Genomic DNA, 25,139 nt, shown 5'->3' with positions numbered 1-25,139 from the left:
CGGTCCGGCCAATCGGAGGGCCGGAAGGGGCGGGCTCTGAGAGACGTGGCTGAACGCGCGCGGGGGGCCGGGGAAGCTGGGAGGGGGGGGTCAAGGAGCAAACCCGGCACAAGATGGCGGCGGTGGCGGTAGCGGGACTGGCACCGGCGGCGCGTAGGAGGCGGTGAGGAGCCCGGAACCCAGGGGCGCACCCCGGACGCTCCCAGGACCCTCCCCAGCACCCTCCCCTATCTCCTTTCTCTGTTTCCTCCTGAGACTGTGCTGCCCTCAGCCTCGTGAGCTCGGAGCCTTTTGTTTCTCCGGAGGCGGCTTCTGGCGCCCTCAGCCTCCTTGCGGCGCATCCGCGCGGCGGCGGGGGCGGCCGGGCAGCTCCCGAAGAGCGCAGGCAGGTGCCGTTCTGGGCCGGGGCCGCTCTCAGGCCGCCCTCCCCCGGCCGCTGGCGGAGGCTCACGCTGCCGCTTCTTGGCAGCGGGGCCACGGGCGCGGGGGCGACGTCCCGGCCGAGCTGGAAACGGGGGTGCGCCGCCCCGTTTGCCCCTTTCCAGCGTCCTCCCCCCAACCCCGCCCGGCCAGGTCTTCACGTGGGCTCCAGCCTTGGCTTGTTCGGTGTTCACGGTCGCTGGGCATGGCGGGGACAGGGTCCACGGTCTGCCTGTCCGCGTGATGTTGCTCAAGCACAACATGTTATCGGATGGTTTGGTCTGCGCTCGATTTTTATATTACAAAAAAAAAAAAGGGAAAGGAAAGGGTTGGAAGCCATCACCAGCTCCACAAAACATTTACCAGCACTTAAAGGATGTTCCTGGGGGTGAGAGAGGCGTTGTACTTGGTGGCCACGGGAAGGGAGACAAACAAGCAAAAAAGCATGGATGGTAAACCCAGTTCTCTGGAAACCTGTGATCTGAAGCGAGAAAAAGGGGGTGCGATCTGCCCTGCTGCGCCTACCCGACTTTGGCTTGGTGACTCTTCCTTAGTGGGGGGCGTTCAGGGCAGCCCTGACTTGCTGGGGCCTTCCAACAGGTCGTAATAAAAAAGGTCGGACAGAAATCCGTCTCCGCCCCCCCCCCCCCCCCCCCGCCTCTCTTCAAACCCACTTTTATAGATTGGGGCAAAATAGGACTCCAGAGAGTCTCCGTGACCCCACTGTGCTTCTGATTACTGTCGCTTTGTGCCTGTGACATCAGAATGTGGGTCACATGCCTCCCTCGTTCTTGAGTCTTCTGGTAGCGTTTCTGTTGATTTTTCTGCGCCTACTTATTTCTGCTTGGCCTGGTGTTTATCTAGTTTTTCTGTCCGGCCTTGCTAGCTGTGCACATTCTTCTGGAATTTTGGAGAGCTTAACTTTTCTGTGACCTTCCTTCCTGGTCATCTTTTCTATGTACCCTTAGCTTTTGAGGAGATACTGAGGCTGACAGTGGATACAATGTGTACTACACCTCGTTCTTCAGTTCTCTTATTAAGCAAGTAGCAAAACTTTAAAAATAGTAGAAAACCAGAGCATCCCTCTGACATATGACATGCTGGAAATAGACCTCATGCTTGTAAGTCTGGTGACCTACCTGTGGTCCTCAGGCAGCAAGTTGCAAACGTTTTATTGTTTAAAAGAAGACTGTGTTTGCGGCTTTGAAACGCTCAGCCACGGAGAACGTGCTTAAAACGTAGACTCAGAACTTGGTGGCGGCACAGCGCATCATAAAGTGTTAGACTCTCAAGCATGAGGTTCTGAGTTTGATCCCCTGCATAGCATGTACCAGAGTGATGCTCAGTCTCTCTCTAGTAAGTAAATCTTTAAAAATATAAAATACAGGTTCCTGGGGCCAGAGAACCTTTGCTTAGTGAGTGCTACGGGTGGGGTAGCTTTGAGGTGATGGCCCTCCGCCAGGCAGGCCACGCCTTATAGAATGCTGGGTTGTGAAGTAGATGAACCCTGGTGTAAGGCAGAGCTGGATTCAATCTCAGTTTCACTCTGCTAGTTGTTAAGTCTCAGATTATTAAACTGTTTATGCATCTTTCTTTCTTCCAGAGCACTGCTCAGTTCTGGTTTATGGTAGTGCAGGGAACTGAACCTGGGGCCTTAGAACCTCAGGTGTGGGAGTTTTTACATAACCATTATGTTATCGCCCTAGACCTCTTTAAAAATGTAAATTACTTAGTAATGAGAAAAAGAGGGAGAAAAGAACCCGAATATCACTCTGGTACATGTAATGCCAGGGATGGAACTCAGGACTTGAGGGTTTAACACTTTGATCTACTGCATCACTTCATAGGCCATACATCAGTTTCCTTGTCTGGGAAGAACCCCCCACACACCCACCCACACACAAAGTAGAAGAAAAGGACAAGAGGGTAGTACTTACAAGGAATTGATCTTGAAACCTGGTTCCTTATTAGAGTTGTCTAGGAAGCTATTAAACATTCAGATTCAGGACAGAGGCAGATATCATAATGGTTATGGAAAGAGACTCTCATGCAGGAAGCTTCAAAGTTCCAGGTTCACTCCCCCACATCACTAAAAGCCAGAGCTGAACAGTGCTCTGGTGGTGGTGGTGGTGGGGGGGGGAATGACACACAGATTCCCCAGTCCCCAGTTCAGGTCAATTAAATCAGTTTAGAGATGAGAGCCGGGTCATAGGTACTTTTAAAAACTTCAAGTAGTGAGTGACCTGGGAGGTGGTGCCCTGGACAAAAGTGTTGGACTTTCAGGTTTGAGGTCCCATATTTGATTCCTGCCATTGCATATACTAAAGTGAGGCACTGATTCTTTCCTCTTACTGCTCTTTCATATAAATATATATTAAGCAAAAAATCCTGCAGGCAGAGTTGAAAACTATAACTATAAAATAGTCCCGTCGCTGGAGTACATTAAGATTCAATACCTATCAGCTATTGTGTTCATTTCAGGCCTAGGTAGTGATGGTGGTGACTTAATTTGAAGACACAGGAGTAGAGATCAGAGGAACAGGAGCCTAGGAATCTAGGAACTGTGGACAGCAGGCTAGCTGAGGGCACATCTTTTTTTTTTTTTTTAATATTTATTTATTTCCTTTTGTTGCCCTTATTGCTTTTTATTGTTGTAGTTATTATTCTTGTTGGTACTGATGTCATTGTTGTTGGATAGGACAGAGAGAAATGGAGAGAGGAGGGGAAGACGGGGGAGAGAAAGAGAGACACCTGCAGACCTGCTTCACCGCCTGTGAAGCGACTCCCCAGCAGGTGGGGAGCCGGGGCTCGAACCCGGATCCTTAATACCGGCCCTTGCGCTTTGCGCCACCTGCGCTGAACCCGATGTGCTACCGCCCGACTCCTGGCACATCTTTTTTATTTGGTTGTCTGCTGGTTTTTAAATATTTCACTAGAAGTCTCATGTAGTGCTTTGCCCAAGTGAAAAAATGGCTTGCTTTCTTTTTCCCACACTTGTACTACCACTTCCCCAGGGGCCGGCTGTTATTGCTCCTTTCCTCTGAGAGACTGATGTAACCAGAGTCAATACCTAGGCCTCTGAAGGCCAAAGGTCCTTTGTCCATTTCCTCTGCCTTTTGGAAGGCAGGTGCTTGTGAGCCAGCTCCTTAGACATGTCACGGAACCATGCACACTCTTTGTCTTGTCTTTTTTTTTTTTTAATTTAAAAAATGTTTAATTTATTTTCCGTTTTGTTAACCTTACTGCTTTTCTTTCTTTCTTTGAGAAAGATAGGAGGAGAGAGAAAGAAGCAGACATCACTCTGGCACATGTGTTGCCGGGGATCGAACTTGGACCTCAGGCTTAAGAATGCAAGAATGCAGAGCTTTATCACTGTGCCACCTCCCAGACCACACCCTTACTGTTTTTTATTGTTGTTATTGATGTCGTCATTGTTAGATAGAACAGAGAGAAATGGAGAGAGGAGGGGAAGACAGGGGGAGAGATAGACAGACACCTGCAGACCTGCTTCACCACCTGTGCAGCGACTCCCCTGCAGGTGGGGAGCCGGGGCTCGAACCCGGATCCTTACACAGGTCCTTGCGCTTAGCCCACCGCACTACCGCTCGACTCTCCTTTGTCTTTTCTATTTAATGCGATTCTACCTGTCTCCTGTACCATCTTGCGAATTATGGCGGGGGAAAAGATAAATATGGCAGGAAGAGCCTTTTGCCTCTGAAAGTGAGGCTCAGGCACTTTCTGACATCTGTACTCACTGCTCCTCTTTGTCCTTCTTCCGCTTAGGTCACGGACAGGTCTTTTGCTGGTTTGTCTAGGTCTCTGCCTGGGATTTACCCTTGCTGTGGATCGAAGCAATTTTAAGACCTGTGAAGAGAGTTCTTTCTGCAAGTATGATGTTTCTGGAAGAGTGGGGTGGGAAGTGGGCTAAGAGGGGAGGCTTCTGTGGTGGATGGAAGAGTCTGGGCACATGGGTACTCTTCCGCCGTACTGAGAACCATCTTACTTGGCAGGCGGCAGCGAAGCGTACGGCCAGGCAACTCTCCATACCGAGCCTTGTTGGATTCTCTGCAGATTGGACCTGATGCCCTCACAGTCCATATAATCAACGATGTCACCAAGGTCAGGGAAGAAAGGGGCGTGGGGGTCAGGAGGTTAGGGGATCAGGTCCCCTAGAAAAAGGGACAGAAAGGGGAGATCCTGAAGTAGTGAAGGACTTCAGAGGGCAATACCTCCTCTCTGCAGATCCAAACCTCTGCTCCCACAGGTGTTGCTGGTGCTGGAGCTCCAGGGGCTTCAGAAGAACATGACTCGGATGAGGATTGACGAGCTGGAGCCTCGGAGACCCCGGTACCGAGTACCAGATGTGTTGGTGGCTGACCCTCCCACAGCTCGGTAAATTTCTCCTGAGAAATACTCGTCGTCGTGGTGCATTTGTCCATTTTTTTAGTTTATTTATTCATCTGGTTAGAGACGGGAGTAGGGAGCTAAAGTGGGAGAGAGACACCTGCAGCACCGCTTTACCACGCGTGAAGCTTTCGCCCTGCAAGCTGGGGGCTGGCCATGAACCTGGGTACATTGTAGCCAGTGCACTCAACCACCACCTGGCCCCCATTTCTCCTTCATGATGAAGCTTTTTCTTTTTCTTTTTTTGTTCATTCATTCAGCAAATAAGAGAATCCTTCCCAGTACACTAGTGGTAAAGCTGTGCTGTCTCTCTCCCCCTCCCCTTTCCTATCAATTTCTCTGTCTCTGTCCAATAAATGAAATCTACGTATATGTATGTCTTTCTCTTTTGTGCTCAACCTAGACCAGGTGCTGGTGCTGGCAGTACAAGAGGAAATCAAGGCATAGATCTTACCCACCTTGAGTCGGGTGGTAGCGCAGCAGGTTAAGCGCAAGTGGCACAAAACGCAAGGACCGGTGTAAGGATCCCGGTTCGAGCCCCCAGCCCCCCAACTGCAGGGGAGTCGCTTCACAAGCGGCGAAGCAGGTCTGTAGGTGTCTTTCTCTCCCCCTCTCTGTCTTCCCCATCTCTCTCCATTTCTCTCTGTCCTATCCAACAACGACAACATCAACAACAACAATAACTATAACAATGAAAAACAACAAAGGCAACAAAAAGGAATAAATAAATATTTTTTTAAAAAATAATAAAGACCGTACCCACCAGGAATATAGTAATACTCTATGTGATTACTTCCTTCAGTTTCCTTCTCCCTTTACCTTGCTTTCATTTTTTTCAAATATTCAGGATAGTGTACTGAAATTCTTGAGTCATGATACACTGCCCTGTTATCATTGTTTTATAAACACATTTCTATTAAGTAATTACTTTAGAAAATGATGTAACAACAACTGTCTTGTAACTCATCATTTTCCTAGTGAAACAATTAAAAAGAAAGAAAATAGCATGCAATGCAGGAATAAGGTGGTGTTATTATTTTTTAATATTTTTACTTACTGATTCATGAGAAATGACAGGAGCGAGAGAAAGAACCAGACATCACTCTGGTACATGTGCTGCTGGGGATTGAACTTAGGACCTCATGCTTGAGAGTCCAATGCCTTATCCACTGCGCCACCTCCTGGACCACAAGGTGTTATTAAAAAAAAATATTTATTTACTTATTATTGGATAGAGACAGAGACAAATGGGGAGTGTGGGAGGGGGAAAGGCACCTGCAGCCTTGCTTCACCACTTGTGAAGCTTTCCCCCTGCAGGTAGGGACCAGGAACTTGAACCTGGGGCCTTGTGCACTGCAATGTGTGCCTTTAACCAGGTGCACCACTGCCTGGCCCTGTGAATAAGGTTGTATGCCCCAGGTGATGCTCATGATTTCTCTATTTTTTTTTTGAAGGGCACTCTTTTTTTTTTTTTTTAATTATTAATGAGAAAGGTAGGAGGAGAGAGAGAAAGAAAGAACCAGACATCACCCTGATACATGTGCTGCTGGGGGCTGAACCCAGGACCTCACACTTGAGAGTCCCATGCCTTATATACTGTACCACTTCCTGGACCTCTCATAATTTCTCATGTTAATAAATAATCCAATAAATAAATACTTTAAAAAAATATTTATTCCCTTTTGTTGCCCTTGTTGTTTTATTGTAGTTATTGTTGTTGTTGTTGTTGTTGTTGTTGGATAGGACAGAGAGAAATGGAGAGAGGAGGGGAAGACAGAGGGGGAGAGAAAGACAGATACCTGCAGACCTGGTTCACCACCTGTGAAGGGACTCCCTTGCAGGTGGGGAGCCAGGGGCTCGAACCAGGATCCTTTCGCCTGTCCTTGCACTTTGTGCCCTGTGTGCACTTAACCTGCTGCACTACTGCCCGACTCCCCCCCCCCCTTTTTTTTTTTTAATCAAAGCACTGATCTGCTCTGACTTATGGTGGTATGGGGGATTGAAACTAGGACTTTGGAGCTTCAGGCATGAGTCTCTTTGCGTAACCATTATGCTATCTACCCTTGCCCCCATTTTCAGGTTTATTAAATTTGATCATCTCTTGTGCTTCACTGCTCTGGTTGAATTTTTTTTTTTCATTTTTTAAAAATATTTATTCCCTTTGTTGTCCTTGTGGTTTTATTGTTGTAGTTATTATTGATGTTGTTGTTGGCTAGGACAGAGAGAAATGGAGAGAGGAGGAGAAGACAGAGAGGGGGAGAGAAAGATAGACACCTGCAGACCTGCTTCACCGCCTATGAAGCGACTCCCCTGCAGGTGGGAAGCCGGGGGCTCGAACCGGGATCCTTACACAGGTTCTTGCGCTTTGCGCCACATGCACTTAACCCGCTGCGCTACCGCCCGACTCCCCCTTTTTTTTTTTTTTTTTTAATGACTGACTCCAGGGTTATCACTGGGACTAGTGCCTGCACTATGAATCCAATTCTGGCGGTCATTTTTTTCCATTTTTGTTGCCATTGTTATGGAGTAGGACAGAAATCTGGAAAGTCAGGGAAGACAGAGAAGAGGAGAGAAAGATAGTCACCTGCAGACCTGCTTCACTGCCTGTGAAGCGACCCCCTGCTGGTGGGGAGCTGGTAGCTTGAACGCGGATCTTTTTTTTTTTTTTTTAATATTTATTCCCTTTTCTTGCCCTTGTTGTTTTATTGTTGTAGTTATTATTGTTGTTGTTATTGAGGTCGTTGTTGTTGGATAGGACAGAGAGAAATGGAGAGAGGAGGAGAAGACAGAGAAGAGGAGAGAAAGATAGAAACCTGCAGACCTGCTTCACCGCCTGTGAAGCGACTCCCCTGCAGGTGGGGAGCCGGGGCTTGAACCGGGATCCTTATGCCGGTCCTTGTGCTTTGCGCCACCTGCGCTTAACCCACTGCGCTACCGCCAGACTCCCAAACCCAGATCTTTATGCCAGTCCTTGTGCTTTCACAAGTCAGTTTAACCCACTGCCTGGATTCCCCCCGCCCCCTTTATTTTTTTCTGTTTTTTTCAGATAAACAGGCAGAGAAGAGAAGAGGAGCAAGTCACCGTAGTGACGTTTCCTCCATTGTGGTGGGGTCTTGAACATTCTGCAAAACAACCTAACATTCACACAAACTGTTTTGTTGGCCTTATATTATCTATCTTTGTATTTTTAAATATTTATTCATTCCCTTTTGTTGCCCTTGTTGTATTGTTGTAATTATTATTGTTGTTGTTGATGTCATTGTTGTTGGCTAGGACAGAGAGAAATGGAGAGAGGAGGGAAGGATAGAGAGGGGGAGAGAAAGCTAGACACCTGCAGACCTGCTTTACCACCTGTGAAGCAATTCCCCTGCAGGTGGTGAGCCGGGGTCTCGAACTGGGATCCTTGAGCTGGTCCTTGCGCTTTGTGCCACCTGTGCTTAACCCGTTGCGCTACCGCCCGACTCCCCTATCTTTGTTTTAATGAGAAAGAAGCTAACCAGAGCACTGCTTAGGTCTCACAGTATTGCTGAAGATGGAGTTTGGGACTTCGAGCATGAAATTCTGATATGCTACTACTGCACTATTTCCAATTCTTTTCTTGATTAAAAAAAAAATGTATCTGGGGGCCAGGTGATGGTGGGCCTACTTCAGCACGCATATTACAGTGTACAAGGATCCAAGTTCAAGCCCTGACAAGAAGCTTCATAAGTGGTGAAGCAGGGATGTAGGTTATCTGTCTCTTTCCCTCCTTTTTTTTTTTCTTAATTTATTTTTTTATTCACGAGAAAGACAGTCTGAGAGAGAAAGAACCAGACAACACTTTGGTACATGTGCTGCTGAGGATTGAACCTGGGACCTTGTGGTTTGAGAGCCCAATGCTTTACCTACCATACCAACTCCCAGATCACTCACTTTCCCTCTCTATCTCCACCACCCCCCAATTTCTCTGCCTCTGTTCAGTAACAAATAAGTAAATATATTATTAACAAATACCATGGTCCTGGAGGTTGTGCAGTGGATAAATCATTGGACTCTCAACCATGAGGTCCCAAGTTCAATCCCCAGCAGCACATGTACCAGAGTGATGTCTGGTTCCTTCTGTCTCCTGTCTTTCTCATGAATAAATAAATAAGTTTTTTTTTTTAAATATTTATTCCCTATTTGTTGCCCTTGTTTCATTGTTGTAGTTATTGTTGTTATTGATGTTGTCTTTGTTGTATAGGACAAAGGGAAATGGAGAGAAGAGAGGAAGACAGAGAGGGAGAGAGAAAAATAGACACCTGCAGACCTGCTTCACTGCTTTTGAAGTGACTCCCCTGCAGGTGGGGAGCCAGGGGCTCAAACCAGGATCCTTACGCCGGTCCTTGAGCTTTCTGCCATGTGTGCTTAACCTGTTGCGCTACCGCCTGACTCCCAGTAAACAAATTCATTAAAAAAAAAACAAAAAAAAAATGGAGTTGGGCGGTAGCACAGCGGGTTAAGCACACATGGTGCGAAGTGCAAGGACCAGCATAAGGATCCCGGTTTGAGACCTTGGTTCCTCACCTGCAGGGGAGTCGCTTTAAAAGCAATGAAGCAGGTCTGCAGGTGTCTTGTCTTTCTCTCCCCCTCTGTCTTCCCCTCCTCTCTCCATTTCTCTCTGTCCTATCCAACAAAGATGACATCAATACCAATAGTAACTACAACAACAATAAAAAAAAAACAAGGGCAACAAAAGGGAAAAAAAAAACATACCAAAAATGTATCAGACAGAGATAGAGACACCTTTCCCTTATTTTCCTTTCCATCACTTCCCCAGGCTCTCTGTCTCAGGGCGTGACGACAACAGTGTGGAGCTAACTGTGGCTGAGGGACCGTATAAAATCATCTTGACAGCACGGCCGTTCCGCCTTGACCTGCTTGAAGACCGCAGCCTTCTGCTAAGTGTCAATGCCCGAGGACTCTTGCATTTTGAGCACCAGAGAACCCCTAGGGTCTCGTGAGTACAGGGATCGGAACTGAAGGGGTCTAGTGAGAAGGAGCCTTGGGTGTTTGGGGGTCTGGCACTGAGTCCCTGGGAGGAGACGGGCTGGCAGGACAGGCAGGTAGGCACGGCACGGGAGCTGAGGGAACTGTCTCTTGGGGAGGTGAGGGCAGGGGAAGGGAGAGAGCAGACCTGGGTTGAGGTTTCCTCTGGTTCCTGTATAAACCAGGAGGCAGTCACTTATTTCCCTGAGTTGTATTCTGGGCACCTCCTCTGGGAAGCTTGCCTGGGTTTGCCTTTCCCTCTTCCCCCATCTCATACCATTGTATTTCCCAGGTTTATTTTCTTTTTATTTGTTTTTGTTTGTTTGTTTGTTTTTTGTTTTGTTTTCTTTCCCCCCTCCCCAATCTCTGGAAGTTTGTCTACTGAAACTCACTTTTATGTTTCTGTTTCTGTGTTGGTTTTGTGCCTCCTTTTTTCCCTTCCCTACCCATCTCCTGCCCCAGTTTCTCGGATAAAGTTAGTGTCACGCTCGGTAGCATATGGGATAAGATCAAGAACCTTTTGTTTAGGTAAATCTGTGGCCACTGGTACTGTATCTGTTCCTCTGCCCTTACCTGCCCTTTACTCTGACCCCCAGGGGAAGGTGCTGAGACCCTTCATCTTTGTACCTCACCCCTTATTCACCCCTGTGTCTGATCCCTCCAGTCCTGAAAGAAAGCCCTCTGAGAGAAGGAAGATGGGACCTTGGGAGTTCTTAAGGAATGTAGGGAGCTTCTTTCTCTGCAGGGTGATGGAGAGGTTGCTGGGGTTACTGGCTTTCAGTTGAGGTGCATGAAAGTTTTGGGCAGAGCTGCTTGCTGGCTTCCCTTAATAATATCCTCTTGTTTAACTCCCCTGGTATTTCTGTAGAGGCTTGACAGTGGTATTATCCACTTGCCTTTGCAAACCTAAGTTTCCTACCAAGAGGTTGAGGCCCAGGGAGAGCAGTTGGATGCCTGCATCTCTCAATGGAGGCAGCAGAGTTAAGATAGTCATTCCAGTCCTAGGCCCTTGAACCTGAAATGTCTCTCCTGGCAGAGACTTATGACGTGGGCTTTTGTGCGGGAGTCACCTCCTGGTGGCTTCAGCTAACTTCTTTTCCATCCTTTGCACTCTTGTGCTGACTGATGGGGCAGGGTCCCTCTCCAAGCTTTAACATTCAGTCCCTTCCTCCAATGCCTTCGTTCCTTTGGACCCTTGGCTCTCTATTCCCTCACCCCTCCTTCCACTAGCCCCTCGTCCCTGCCCCCTCTGGATTGGAGCAGACAGCTCTCCTACCTTCCAGGCAAGGATCAAAAGACCCAGCTGAGGGCGATGGGGCCCAGCCTGAAGAAACACCTGGGGATGGTGGAAAGGCAAGTTTGTGTCAGTGGTTGGTGTGAGCACAGGGTTGGTGGGGAGGTTGGAGGGGGAAGACCTCTAAGAAAATCGAGTTTCATTTCCCCAAAAGGGACAGTGTTTTGAGAAGGATTGGGAATGGCAGAGTAGCTCACCTGCATAGTGCACCTGCTTTGCCAGGCACATGACCCAAGTTTAGGTGTGGCCTTTACCACACTGGAGGAAGCTGGGGTCTGTCTGTCTCTCTATCTCAAAAAGTAAGCCCCAGAGCAGTGAAGCCCCAGCAGTGACAACAAACAAACAAACAAACAAAAACAAGCAGTAGAGGAAATTAGAGCTGGTATGTGACTGAGTCTGCTTTCCTCTAAACAGCCAGAAGAAATCCAGTCAGAGAAAGATGAGCCCGGAGCCTGGGAAGAGACATTCAAAACTCACTCTGACAGCAAGCCTTATGGTGAGGGCTTGGTTGAGCTTTGGGCCCTGGGGTCCTTTGCCAAGCCGATGGTGTAGTGTCCACTGAGCTGCTGTTCTCCTTTCAGGCCCCACGTCTGTTGGTTTGGACTTCTCTCTGCCGGGAATGGAACATGTATATGGCATCCCTGAGCATGCAGACAGCTTCCGGCTAAAGGTCACGGAGTGAGTCCTCTGGTGATAACAGGATATGGGGGCAAGGAAGGGTAGAAATTCAGGGCCTGGGGGCTTGGGCAGTAGCGCAGCGGATTAAGTGCACATGGCGTGAAGTGCAAGGACTGGCCTAAGGATCCCGGTTCGAACCCCCGGCTCCCCACTTGCAGGGGAGTCCCTTCACAGGTGGTGAAGCAGGTCTGCAGGTGTCTGTCTTTCTCTCCCCCTCTCTGTCTTCCCCTCCTCTCTCCATTTCTCTCTGTCCTATCCAACAAGGACATCAGTAGCAACAACAGTAATACGTACAACAGCAATAAAAAACAGCAAGGGCAATAAGGGAAAATAAATAATAATGAAAAAATTGAAGAAAAAAAAGAGAGAGAGAGAGAGAGAGAGAGATTCAGGGCCTTGGGGAGACATGCATGCGGATCGGATACTTCAGACCAGTGTGCACCACTGCCTGGGCCTGGGCCACCACTGGGAGTAGAGAATTTTTCTCTGAGAGGGACCAGGGACCAGCCTTACTCTTGAGCTGTGTCTGTGGGGTGGTGGGTATCATGTGCAACAGCATGGGGCCAGTCTGTCTGTCTGTGTCTGTCTGCAGGGGCGCAGACCCGTATCGCCTCTACAATTTAGACGTGTTCCAGTACGAGCTGCACAACTTCATGGCCCTGTATGGATCTGTGCCCGTGCTCCTGGCACATAGTGCTCATCGGGACTTGGGCATCTTCTGGCTCAATGCTGCCGAGACCTGGGTCGACATATCCTCCAACACTGCAGGGAAGGTGAGGAGAACACAGGCCTGGGGAGCAATGAGGAGGTTGGTGGATATACTCTGGAGATCTGTCTAGAAACTAGGTAAGGGAAGAGGCCTTGGCTCCCAGATGACAGACATTCATGGGGACTACTACCCTTCATATTTAGTATCAGTTACCTTTTTGTATTGCCTACTGTCTGTGCTAGGCCTTTTCTGGGTGCTTGTTTGATCAAAGTGAGAAAAAGAAAAGTGCTCACTATCAGGGAGGAAGCTAGACATTAAATAGCTAAGATGAATTCAGTGGTGGAAGGGCTGGGGGGGAAATGAAGTGGTCACATGGCAGGAACAGGATGGTGTAGCTCAGGAAAGCCTCACTGAGGAGGTGACTTCAGCTCAGCCCATGTGACTGACTGGTTTGGGGCCAGTTGAGGCCCCGTTGAGGACTCTGGGCAGACCTTCATTGCTTTCGATTTTGGGTTGGGGATCAAAGATGCAGGTGCTGGACCTCTCTCTGGTCCTCTCTACAGACCCTGTTTGGGAAGATGCTAGACTACCTCCAGGGCTCTGGGGAGACCCCACAAACAGATGTTCGCTGGATGTCAGAGAGTGGCATTGTGGATGTCTTCCTGATGCTTGGGCCCTCCGTTTCTGATGTCTTCCGACAGTATGCTAGTCTCACAGGTACAGAGTCCCCACTCTGCCAGCCCAAAGCCTCCTTTTTTGGTCTTTTCTTGAGAAGCTTGGCTGGCCTTCCTCTTTCTCTCCCTCCCTGCCTCCCTCCCTAAGATTCATTTGTCACATATAATGAGAGAGTTTCACAGGAGACAGAGAGAAAGAGTGAGAGAGAAGCTAAAACATAACTGTTCCATGTGTCACCGGGGTTCAGACCAGGATCCTCAGACACGCACTCTGCCAGTTGAAATACTTCCCCTGTTGCCTGTAACTGCCTTTTTAGTAGTACTGTGCTTCCTTGCGTTTCCCACCGCTTCCCCCTCCACCCTGTTTATTCTAAGTCTCCCTCGGTTTCTGAATGAACTCACATGTTGCCCCGTCTCTTGCTGAACCTGCAGGAACCCAGGCATTTCCCCCACTCTTCTCGCTCGGCTACCACCAGAGCCGCTGGAACTACCGGGACGAAGCAGATGTGCTGGAAGTCAACCAGGGTTTTGATGACCACAACATGCCCTGTGATGTCATTTGGCTGGACATCGAGCATGCAGATGGCAAGCGGTACTTCACCTGGGACCCCAGTCGCTTTCCCCACCCCCTCAACATGCTCGATCAGTTGGCCTCCAAGAGGCGAAAGGTGAGAAGATCCTAGCCATGCTTGATTTTCTCAGGCACCGTAACCGTGGAGAGCCCTGACCATCCTTGTTCTTTGCCCCTAGCTGGTGACGATTGTGGACCCCCACATCAAGGTGGACTCTGGCTATCGTGTACACGAAGAGTTGCGGAACCTGGGTCTGTATGTGAAAACCCGGGATGGTTCTGACTACGAGGGCTGGTGCTGGCCAGGTAGGTGAGCCCAGAGTTGAGGGGCGAGGCTATGGGGAGACCACAGAGATAACATGGAGACAAAGTTGCTCCTTGGGGATTGACAGCCACTCTTAACTCCTCTAGGTGCAGCTGGTTACCCAGACTTTACCAATCCCCAGATGAGGGCCTGGTGGGCCAACATGTTCAGCTTTGATAACTATGAGGTATGGAACAGCCTCCAACCCCTTTTGTCCTTCTGAGCCTGCCCCTTTGAATTCTATTCTCATTTTTTTTAAATTTTTTTATTTGTAATTTTATTTTATTTTCCCTTTTGTTGGCTTTGTTGTCTTTTTATTGTCGTAGTTATCGTTGTTGTTACTGATGTCGTCGTTGTTAGATAGGCAGAGAGAAATGGAGAGAGGAGGGGAAGACAGAGGGGGAGAGAAAGATAGACACCTGCAGACCTGCTTCACTGCCTGTGAAGCGACTCCCCTGCAGGTGGGGAGCCGGGGGCTCGATCCAGGATCCTTACACCGCTCCTTGTGCTTTGTGCCACGTGCGCTTAAGTTGCTGCGCTACTGCCCGACTCCCATTGTCACTCTTTTTTATATTTATTTACTTGGGATAGAGACACAGGTTTAGAGAGGAGGGGGAGGTAGAGAGATGCCTGCAGTCTTGCTTCACCACTCATGAGGTCTTTTTCCCTGCAGGTAGGGGCCTGGGGCTTGAACTTAGGTCCTTGCGCACTGTAATGTGTGTGCTCAGTGGGGTGTGCTGCCTGGCTCCTCAGTCAGCTAGTCTCTGCTTGCTTTTCTGCTGTACGTGGTTGTCTAGACTATAGTCGGGGCCTCTGATGACCCTGGGTGGCCTTGAGAAATGCGTCTTTCTGGGTTCTTGGTTGCTGTCTGCTCTGACACCTTGTTTCTTCTCCATCATTCCGTCCAAAATTTCTGCCATGTATCCCCAGGGTTCCAATTCCAATCTGCATGTCTGGAATGACATGAACGAACCCTCTGTGTTCAATGGTCCTGAGGTCACCATGCTCAAGGATGCCCGGCATTACGGGGGCTGGGAGCACCGAGACGTGCACAACATCTATGGTCTCTATGTGGTAAGGGACTGTGAGAGGGAAAGGCGCCTGAGGGGCTGGGAATGCAAAGATGATTTTGTCTTTTCTTTCGTCATTGTCCCGTCTCACTTCTCTCCACGTAGCAAATGGCAACTGCTGACGGGCTGGTGAAACGCTCCGGGGGCAAAGAACGCCCGTTTGTTCTGAGCAGGGCTTTCTTTGCAGGCTCCCAACGCTATGGTAAGATTTGGAGAAAAGTGGTCCGGGAGGTGGCACAGTGGATAAAGCATTGGACTCTCAAGCATAAGGTCTTGAGTTTGATCCCCGGCAGCACATGTACCAGAGTGATGGCTGGTTCTTTCCTCCTGTCTTTCTCATGAATAAATAAATTAATTAATTAATTAAAGGAAAAAAAGATTTGCAGAAAAGAGCTGTGGATCTGGGCCTGGCAGCTGTGCACGGTCAGAGGAGCTAGGAAGAGGGAAGTTCAGTCCTCCATCCAAATGCTTTGGTGAACTCTCATTTTCAGCAGGGGGATCCAGAGTCGATGTAGCAGGACAGAGAGATCAACTCTGTAAAAAGCCAAGTCCTAGGCTTGATAGTATAAAGGTTATGCAGAGGGACTCTCTTGCCTGAGGCTCTGAAGTCCCAGGTTCAGTCCCCCATACTATCAGCCAGAGCTGAGCAGTGCTCTGGTAATTAAGTAAATAAATAAATAGCCAAGCCCTCTCAGTGTTTACAAGTTGCCTCCCTCTTGTCCTCCTCAGGAGCCGTGTGGACAGGGGACAACACTGCTGAATGGGACCATTTGAAGATCACTATCCCTATGTGTCTTAGCTTGGCACTGGTGGGATTGTCCTTCTGTGGGGGTAAGCAGGGGTGGTTTGGGGTCTTGCTTTGGTGGGAGAGGGTCAAGGTAAATAAATTATAGGACATAAACCTGAACAGAGAAGGTGGAGTCTAGGGGTACTTCTTAAGCTTCAGCCTTCCTTAACCTTTTCTTTGTTGTTGTTGCTATTATTATTATTATTTGAAGTGCCTGAGAATGAGACCAGGGCACAGTTTCTTACTGCCTACCTCCCTGAGCTAATTCTTGCTCATTATCTTAGAGAGGAGAGACAACACGGCATCCCTGCTACTGTGGAGCTCCATGGAAGCTGCCGTGGTTCCACCCATGTGGTATCAGCAGCTCAAACCCAGAGCCTCCGGGCTTAATAAGACACAGGCTCGGGAGTCGGTTGGTAGCGCAGTGGAATAAGTGCACGTGGCGCGAAGCTCAGGACCGGCTTAAGGATCCCAGTTTGGTAGTCTGGGAGGTGGCACAGTGATAAAGCTTTGAACTCTCAAGCACGAGGTCCCGAGTTCGATCCCCGGCAGCACATGTGCCAGAGTGATGTCTGGTTCTTTCTCCTCCTACTTTCTCAGAAATAAATAAAATCTTAAAAAAAAAAAGGATCCCGGTTTGAGCCTTCGGCTTCCCCCCTGCAGGGGAGTCGCTGCTGGTGTCTATCTTTCTCTCCCCCTCTCTGTCTTCCTTTCCTCTCTCCACTTCTCTCTGTCTTATCCAATGACAAAATGACAACATCAATAACAACAACAACTACAACAATAAAACAACAAGGGCAACAAAAGGAAATAAATAAATAAATAAAAATAAGACACAGGTTCTACTAGTTGAGCTACTTCTCTCCTTTTTTGTTTTTTGCTTACCGGGTTATCGCTGGGGCTCCTGGAGACTGTTTTTCCCTTTTTGTTGCCCTTGTTTATCGTTGTTGTTGGATAGGACAGAGAGAAATCAAGAGAGATGGGGAAGACGGGGAGAGAAAGATAGACACCTGCAGACCTGCTTCACTGCCTGTGAAGTGACCCCCGGGCAGGTGGGGAGCCAGGGGCTCGAACCAGGATCTTTACACTGATCCTTGAACTTTGTGCCATGTGCGCTTAACCTGCTGTGCTACCACCCGACCCCCTCTGTCCTTTTTTCTTTTTGTCCAGGGTTATAGCTGGGGCCTGGTATCTGCACTGTGGGTCCACTGCTCCTGGTGGCCATCTGTTTCTTTTTTAAAATTATTTTTATTATCTTTATTTATTGGTTAGTGACAGCCAGAAATCAAGAGGGTAGGGGGAGATAAGAGAGGAAGAGACAGACACCTGCAGCACTGCCTTACCACTTGTGAAGCTTTCTCCCTGCAGGTGGGGACCAGGGGCTTGAACCCGGGTCTTTGAGCATTGTAACATGTACTTAACCAGATGCGCCACCACCTGGCTCCGTGTCCATCTTTTTTCCATTGTTGTTGCTGCTGCTGCTGTTGTTCGATAGGACAGAGTGAAATTGAGAGAGAAGGGGAAGACGGGGGGGGGGTGGTGGGGAGAAAGACACTTGCAGACCTGCCTCACTGCTTTGAAAGTGGACCCCCCCTGCAGGTGGGGAGCTGGGGGCTTGAACTGGGATCCTTGCGCCGGTCTGCACTTAGCGCTGTGTGCTCACTCGGTGCACTATTGCCTGGTCCCCTACTCTCTTTTCTAACGTGCTTCCTCTCTTCTCTCTCCCAGCGGATGTGGGTGGCTTCTTCAAAAATCCAGAGCCAGAGCTACTTGTGCGCTGGTACCAGATGGGTGCCTACCAGCCATTCTTCAGGGCACACGCCCACATTGACACTGGGCGTCGAGAGCCATGGCTGTTATCATCTCAGTACAGAGATGCCATCCGAGATGCCTTGGGCCAGCGATATTCCTTGCTACCCTTCTGGTACACCCTCTTCTACCAAGCACATCGTGAAGGGATTCCTGTCATGAGGTGAGGCAGTCTGTTCAGTTTTGGTGCAATGGGCTGAGGTGGCTGGGGAATTGCACGGGGTGAGCTGCATCACTGGGCCTCTTCACTCACTAGAACCTGTGAATGAGGAAAATCTGATTTCCAGGTCAAAAGTAGCTAGAAGAAACTAATGGAGATGGGCAGCTGGCATAATGGTTATGCAGAAGTTTGATAATGACGCTGTGAGCTCCGACACCACCACAAGCTAGAGCTGAGCAGTGCTCTCATCTTTTTCTCTTTTGTCTTTCTGTCTCTACTTAAAATAAAATATAAAAAAGAAACTAACAGGGGTGATTAACAGTAAAGGGTATAAATTGAAGCATTATTAATAACTGTCCCTGGAGCCTGAAACAAGTCAGGTAGTGTCTTGCCCTTGTGAAACATATATTTTGGAATGAAGACATATGTAAACAAATGTATAGGTAAGAAAATTGTAGTAGTGGGGCCAGGTGGTGGTGCCTCTGGTTAAGTGCATACATTACATACAGTGCACTAGGACCTGGGTTCAAGCTCTGGCTCCCCACCTGCAGGGGAAAAGCTTCACAAGTTTGAAGCAGGTCTGCAGGTGTCTCTCTCCCTCTCTCCCACCCCTCTTAATTTCTCTGCCTTATCCAATAAAATAAATAGAAGAAAAAAGAAATAAAGAAAAAACAATTGCTGTAGCTGGGAAGATAGTTTATCAGTGAAGCGTGGGACTTGCATGTCAATCCTTGGTGCCACATATGCCAGAGCTGAACAGTGTTCTGCTGCCCCCACCTCCACCCTGCGTCTCAGAAAAGAAATACTTAAAAAAATTAATTATTATTGTGTCCCAGAAGGAGGCACTGTGGCTAGAGCTCTGGACTTGGAAACAAGAGCCCCTAAGTTTGTTCCCTGGCATCATATGTGCCAGAGGATGCTCTGGTTCTCTCTGAAATAAAATAAATGAATCTTTGAAATAGAAGAAAACAAGGGCGGGGTGGATAGCATCGTGGTTGTGTAAAAAAAGACTCTCATGCCTGAGACTTCCAAGTCCCAGGTTCAATCCCCTGTCCAACCATCAGCCAGAGCTGAGCAGTGCTGTGGTGAGAGAGAGAGAGAAGAAAAAGAAGAAAATAAAAAATACAACAGGGTAATAGAATTAGATTCCAAAAACAACTTTCTTCAGAGGAAGTTCCATATGATAATGCGGCATCAAAATTTTAAGGTAGATACAAATTTGTTCTGTTGTTTGACTATAAACAAAACAAAACAAGGGGCCAGGTGGTGGTACACCTGCTTAAGTGCACACATTACAGGATCCGGATTCAATTCCTGGTCTCCACCTGCAGGGGGAAAGCTTCGAGAGTGGTGAAGCAGGGCTGCAGGTGTCTCTTTGTCTCTCCCTCTCTGTCTTGTCCTCTCCTCCCCTCTCAGTTTCTCTCTGTCTTTATTTAATAAGAAAAAAAAAAAAAAGAGAGAGAGAGAGAAATATAATTTAACTTAACTTAAAAGAAGAGCAAACCGTTTCTCAGTGCTAAAGCACCAGAGGGAGCACTAAAAAGCACTGTCGATGAGGTGAGAGAGAGAGGCATGTGCCAGAGGCCCTTTCAGGCTAGGATTGCAAAGGTTAGAGGCTGTCGTGCAGGGCAGTTTACAGAGGAGGCTGGGAAAGAAGGAAGGGTTAGGGAATCCAATGTCTAGACCGTCTAGACCAAGGTGAGGTTGCATACCTGAGGTTTGAATTCTGACTACAAGCTCCTGGGTCTTACTCGTAGGCTGTTCTTATCACCAGTCCCTGGGTTGGCATCTTTCACTTCTGACCAAACTACAAGTGCATTTCTCTCTCTCTCTCTTTCTTCCTCACTTGATTGGGGAGTGGGGAGTTTGGGTTAATGGTTTACATCTAAGTACAGCCTTTTGTCTCCCCGTGATTGGTAGGACACTCTTTCCCCCAACCTAAGTCTTTTTTCATTGTTATGCTGCAGGACCCCAGTTCCCTCTATCCTCTATCCCATCCCCTTTTTTTTTTTTTTTTTTTTTTTAATTAATGAGAAAGGAGGAGAGAGAGAAGGAACCAGGCATCACTCTGGTACATGTGTCGCCAGGGATTGAACTCAGGACCTCATGCTTGAGAGTCCAGTGCTTTATCTACTGTGCTACCTCCCGGACCACCCATATGTGTACTTTCTTCTCTTGCTTTCTTCGCAGACCGCTGTGGATGCTTTATCCTCAAGATGTGACTACCTTCAGTATTGATGATCAGTTCCTACTTGGTGAGAAGTGGGGAAGACAAGTGAGGGTGGGCTAGGCCTGGGCAGAAGCAGACTATTGTGTCTGTCGATGCCCTGAGGAGAGAGGCGTGAGTCAGTCCTGTGGTGCATGCAGGCAGACTTTTGGTGCTTCTTGTTTGACAGCTGCTTCTGTGTTTTAGGGGATGCATTGCTGGTTCACCCTGTGTCAGACTCCGGGGCTCATGGTGTGCAGGTCTATCTGCCTGGCCAAGGGGAGGTGAGTTAAGGAAGGGCATAGAGGGACAAGATGGCAGAGGCAGGAGGGGTCCGATAGGATGGAGGCCTTGAGCACTGACTAAGTAACTAAGAGTGTGTCTCCTTGTTCGCCCACAGGTATGGTATGAGGCTCAGAGCTACCAGAAGTATCATGGTCCCCAGACCTTGTACCTGCCTGTAACTTTGAGCAGTGTGAGTATCCAGACCCAGCAGCTGGCTCCATACACCTGTAGCTTTCCAGATGAAGAGATGACAACTTTAGGGTTCAGTGCCTAAGGAGCCACAGATGAGCAAGAGCAAAAGATCGCAGGGGCTAAGGTTGGACATTGGTGGGGCCTCATCCCAGCACTGCTTTCGCCCTAGATCCCCGTGTTCCAGCGTGGAGGGACGATAGTGCCTCGGTGGATGCGTGTGCGGCGCTCTTCAGACTGTATGAAGGACGACCCCATCACACTTTTTGTCGCACTCAGTCCCCAGGTGAGTTCCCAGGCAAGGAAGCTCTCAGCTATCTGCACCTGGTCTTAGGATTCACCCCCCTGCGGTGGGTTTCTCGGTGGGCCCCTCCCCCACCCCTGGCTTCAGGCTCTCACTCACCGACCGCACTTTTGCTCAGGGAACTGCCCAAGGAGAGCTCTTCATAGATGATGGGCACACATTCAACTATGACACGCACCACAGCTTCCTGCTGCGTCGCTTCTCCTTCTCTGGCAACACTCTGGTCTCCAGGTAACAGGGGCCACCCTCTTCCTTGGCAGCCTCTGGTGGAGGCTGTACCTCAGCGATGACCACAACTCCAGCTGCTTTCTTCCTGAATGGACACCTTGGTCTGACTGCCTGCCATTCATTCTTGCTTCCTCCAGCTCAGCAGACCCCACAGGCCACTTTGAGACACCTATCTGGATTGAAAGAATTGTGATAATGGGGGCTGGAAAGCCAGCAGCAGTGGTGCTCCAGACAGAAGGTGAGTAGGGGACGGGGTGAGCACGAAGAAAGACTGTCAGGGGCCAAGTGGTGTCGTACCTGGCTAAGACTCATGGTATAGTGCACAAGGACCCGGATTAGAGCCCTTGGTCCCCACCTACAGGGGAAAAGCTTTATAAATGGTGAAGCAGGACTACTGGTATCTCTGTCTCTCTCCCTCTCCCCTCTCAATTTCTTTTATCTCTATCCAATAATAAAATAAATTTTAAAAAATATATTTTCATACCCAAGGTTCCACAGGCCCCAGGTTTAACCCCCAGCACCACCATAAGCCAGAAGCGAGTTGTGCTTTGGTGAGAATCAGTAAGCAAATACTGTTTTTTTAAAAAGGGAGAGGAAGGCTAATGAGATAGCATAATGATTATGCAAAAAGATCTTCGGGGCAAAAGGTAGATAGCATAATAGTTATGCAAATGGACTCTTCCCTATGGCTCCAAAGCTTCAATCCCTCACATCACATAAGCCAGAGCTGAAAAGTGCTCTGGTAACAAAAAAAAAAACCGGGGGAGGGATCCGGGTCCGGCAGTAGTGCAGCAGGTTAAGCACATGTGGTGCAAAGCACAAGGACCAGTGTAGGGATCCCAGTTCGAGACCCCGGCTCCCCACTTGTAGGGGAGTCGCTTCACAAGCAGTGAAGCAGGTCTGCAGGTGTCTTTCTCTCCCCTCTGTCTTCCCCTCCTCTCTCCATTTCTCTCTGTCCTATCCAACAACAACGACAACAACAATAACAATAGCTACAACACTAAACCAAGGGCAATAAAAGGATATATAATTAATAAGAGGGATAGGAGGGAGAGAAAGAACCAGACATCACTCTGGTACATGTGCTGCTGGGGATTGAACTCACGACCACATAGCTTGAGAGTTTAACACTTTATCCACTGCGCCACCTCCTGGACCACATGAATATTTTTTAAAAGCTTTTTAAAAAATATGTAGACACCTGCAGATTCACCACCTGTGAAGCAACTCCCCTGCAGGTGGAGCTGGGGTCTCAAACCGAGATCCTCGCGCCACCTGAGCTTAACCCGCTGCGCTACCACCCGGCTCCCAAAAGATTTTCATACATGAGGCACCAAATATTTCAAGTTCAATTCCCAGCACCCTCATAAGCCAGAGCTGAGTAGTGCTCTGGTAAAAAAATAATAATAAAATAAAAATAAATTGAAGGTGAGTAGGTATTCTAACTTCTCAAGTTGGTTTTTTGGGGGGTGGTGGGGAGAACAGTAGGGACTGCAGTTGTTTCTTGTTTCAGTTGTTCTGACTATGTGACTCTTCCTTCCTTCTCCCACCACCAGGATCTCCTGAAAGCCGCCTGTCCTTCCAGCATGACCCTGAGACCTCCGTGTTGATTCTGCGCAAGCCTGGCGTCAACGTGGCATCTGACTGGAATATTCACCTGCGATAACGCAAAGGATGTTGGGTTGGGAGGACATGAGGGTGATGAGCATTATTCTTCCTTCTGCCTTGGAATTTGACCCTCCCCAAACTTCTTCACCTTTTCTTATCTCAAGACCCAGAGATTCTGCCAACATGTGGGCAGGATGAGAGAACTGTCCTTGGGTTCTGAATTCCTTTTGTGATCTCTTGACTTCCCCTGCCCAGCTGACACCAAGTCTTTCGCTCCCTCCCCAGCACTCTTGCTCTAACTGGAGTATATTCACACGTGAAGACTTGGGGACCATCGGGTCCTTACTTTCCCTTTGGGGAGTCCTGAATCTCCTCCAGACGCTACCAGTGCCGCTTACGAGTTAAAGCCATTTTTCTGGAAGACAATGGAGAACAACAAGCTTCTCTCCCCCCCCACCCCCGCCTTTCAGGGCTCCTTTTCTCCTTCCTCTGCTTAGCTTTAACACACCAAATTGCTGTTCCTCTCTTTGTTTCTTCACCTGGCTCTTCTCTGTCAACCCCTTATCCTCCCTTTTTTATGCTCTATCGATACACTGGGACTGCTCCTTTCTTAATAAGGGATGAAGGGATCCAAGGAGTGAGGTTGCTGGGGACATGCTCCCCCTCTGCCCACTTAACCCCACTCCTAGAGCTGCTGCAGTTTTGACAGGGACAGTTCTACCTTCCCTGTCCCTTAGGGGAAAGAAGTTTTCACTCCTCCTAATAGGGGGCATGAAGTCAACTTCTTTTGATCCCCTTTTTTGTACCTTTGAGGAGGGGTATTCAAGATGGTGAAATCAGTTCTGGTTTCTTCAGGAATCACGGTCACCTGTATTTATTGCTGGGAGAAGACAGGGTGAGGGAGATGATCATGTGCTCCCAGGGTTGGCCTGACGCCCAGGGTGGGGGGTGGGGGGTGGGGGAGGACTAACCAGGGAAGGGGGAAATGTTTGTGGGAATTTTTTTTTTTACTTCCTCTTAGCCCCCAGATGTGACAAGTTTTGATAAAAGAAGAAAAAAAAATAAAAGATAAACCATAAATAACTGTCAGGTGTCTGGATTCTCTTCTGGCCTGAGCCACAGACTCTAGACACTATAGAGCTTAATATTTTCATCTAGGCTTCAGCATAAGCCTCATTGGTTCAGCAAAATGAATGAGTGCAAGTCTTCCCCAGGTTGCTAGATATAAGTAAGGGTCATCAGATTTTACTAGGCCTAGTTATTAGTGCTGACCAGAGGTTTTGGGTCAAAATAGCTGTCTGATCAGATGATTTCACACTAAGGACTATTTCTCTTTGACCAATAACACGTTTTAGCTTTCCCTTTGTTTTAGTAATAGGAAATCATTTTTTGGTTGGTAACCTCAAATCTGATAGGTTATTTTACAAGAAACCGATTTACCTTTTTGGGAGGGTGGGGGGAGGAGGGGCTGGCAAGAGAATGATTGTCTAAGGTGAATTGTGCCTTTGAGGGCATAGATGTGTCCAGGGGGTCGGACGGTAACGCAGTGGGTTAAGCGCAGGGGTGCAAAGCCCAAGGACCTGCCTAAGGATCCTGGTTCGAGCCCCCGGTTCCCCACCTGCAGGGGAGTCGCTTTACAGGCGGTAAAGCAGGTCTGCAGGTGTCTATCTTTCTCTCCCTCTCTCTGTCGTCCCCTCTTCTCTCCATTTCTCTCTGTCCTATCCAACAACAACGACATCAATAATAACTACAACAAAGCTACAAGGGCAACAAAAGGGGGGAAATGGCCTCCAGGAGCAATAGATTCATGGTGCAGTCACTGAGCCTCAGCAATAACCCTGGAGGCAGAAAAAAAAAAAAAAAAAGATGTGTCCATACAGTTATCAAGGCACTATTTTACAACAAATTCCTTGAGAAATAACCATTGCCATCTTTCCCCACTCTCATCCCACCCTAGCCCCCAATGTTGACTTTATTCCCTTTTGTTGTCCTTGTTTTGTTGATGTTATTGATGTCCTTGTTATTGGGTAGACAGAGGGAACTGTAGAGAGGAGGGGAAGACGGGGAGAGAAAGACACTCCCCTGCAAGTGGGGAGCCAGGGGCTCGAACCGGGATTCTTATGCCGGTCCTTGCGCTTTGAGCCACTTTATGCTTAATCCGCTGCACTACCGCCTGGCTCCCCAATGTTGTCTTTTTAAGAAATGTGAACCACCAGAAACATCCTGGAGTGAGTGATAAAACTGCACAAATGATAAAGTTTTTGTCAACTGTAGCCAGCCATGACATGAGGGCAGTGTTACGTGTCTCAGGATTATGATGAGGATAATAAGCAGAGAGATGAGGCTTCAGCTTGCAAACCCTAGGTTTCATTCATTTGTGTAACAAATCAAACACTAGGAGAAAAAAAAACAAATGAAACAACTGAGTGCTG

General features: G+C 48.4%; 1 protein-coding gene across 4 annotated transcripts; it reads left to right on the top strand.

Annotated features, from left to right (window-relative positions):
- The first annotated feature begins 26 nt into the window (after nt 1-26).
- GANAB (glucosidase II alpha subunit) lies at nt 27-23,790 on the top strand. 4 transcript variants are annotated; one of them, XM_060176341.1, is made up of 25 exons: nt 27-163; nt 4,204-4,308; nt 4,431-4,539; nt 4,685-4,812; nt 9,623-9,802; nt 10,294-10,359; nt 11,115-11,184; nt 11,540-11,621; nt 11,707-11,803; nt 12,396-12,576; nt 13,076-13,229; nt 13,619-13,854; nt 13,937-14,063; nt 14,169-14,248; nt 14,992-15,135; nt 15,237-15,333; nt 15,861-15,962; nt 17,647-17,890; nt 20,078-20,142; nt 20,301-20,377; nt 20,494-20,568; nt 20,740-20,853; nt 20,990-21,102; nt 21,237-21,337; nt 22,656-23,790. In XM_060176341.1, exons 1-25 carry the CDS (start codon nt 114-116, stop codon nt 22,763-22,765), a joined length of 2,907 nt encoding a protein of 968 aa, XP_060032324.1. In that variant the 5' UTR covers nt 27-113; the 3' UTR covers nt 22,766-23,790. The 4 variants fall into 4 exon arrangements, with proteins under 4 accessions (XP_060032324.1, XP_060032325.1, XP_060032326.1 ...); XM_060176342.1 differs by having other exon boundaries at nt 11,115-11,188; nt 11,544-11,621; XM_060176343.1 differs by lacking the exon at nt 10,294-10,359.
- Nucleotides 23,791-25,139: the final 1,349 nt, after the last annotated feature.

This window comes from Erinaceus europaeus, chromosome 17 (genome assembly GCF_950295315.1).
Source record: "Erinaceus europaeus chromosome 17, mEriEur2.1, whole genome shotgun sequence".
NCBI lineage: Eukaryota > Metazoa > Chordata > Mammalia > Eulipotyphla > Erinaceidae > Erinaceus > Erinaceus europaeus.
This window is presented reverse-complemented; position numbering and strand designations above follow the sequence as displayed.

Excerpts from the sequence above, each read along its gene's own strand:
- GANAB (XM_060176341.1), top strand. The coding sequence starts at position 114 with ATGGCGGCGGTGGCGGTAGCGGGACTGGCACCGGCGGCGCGTAGGAGG. Across the intron at positions 11,185-11,539 it reads CACCTGGGGATGGTGGAAAG|CCAGAAGAAATCCAGTCAGA; the intron begins GCAAGTTTGTGT and ends TCCTCTAAACAG. Across the intron at positions 11,622-11,706 it reads CTCTGACAGCAAGCCTTATG|GCCCCACGTCTGTTGGTTTG; the intron begins GTGAGGGCTTGG and ends TTCTCCTTTCAG.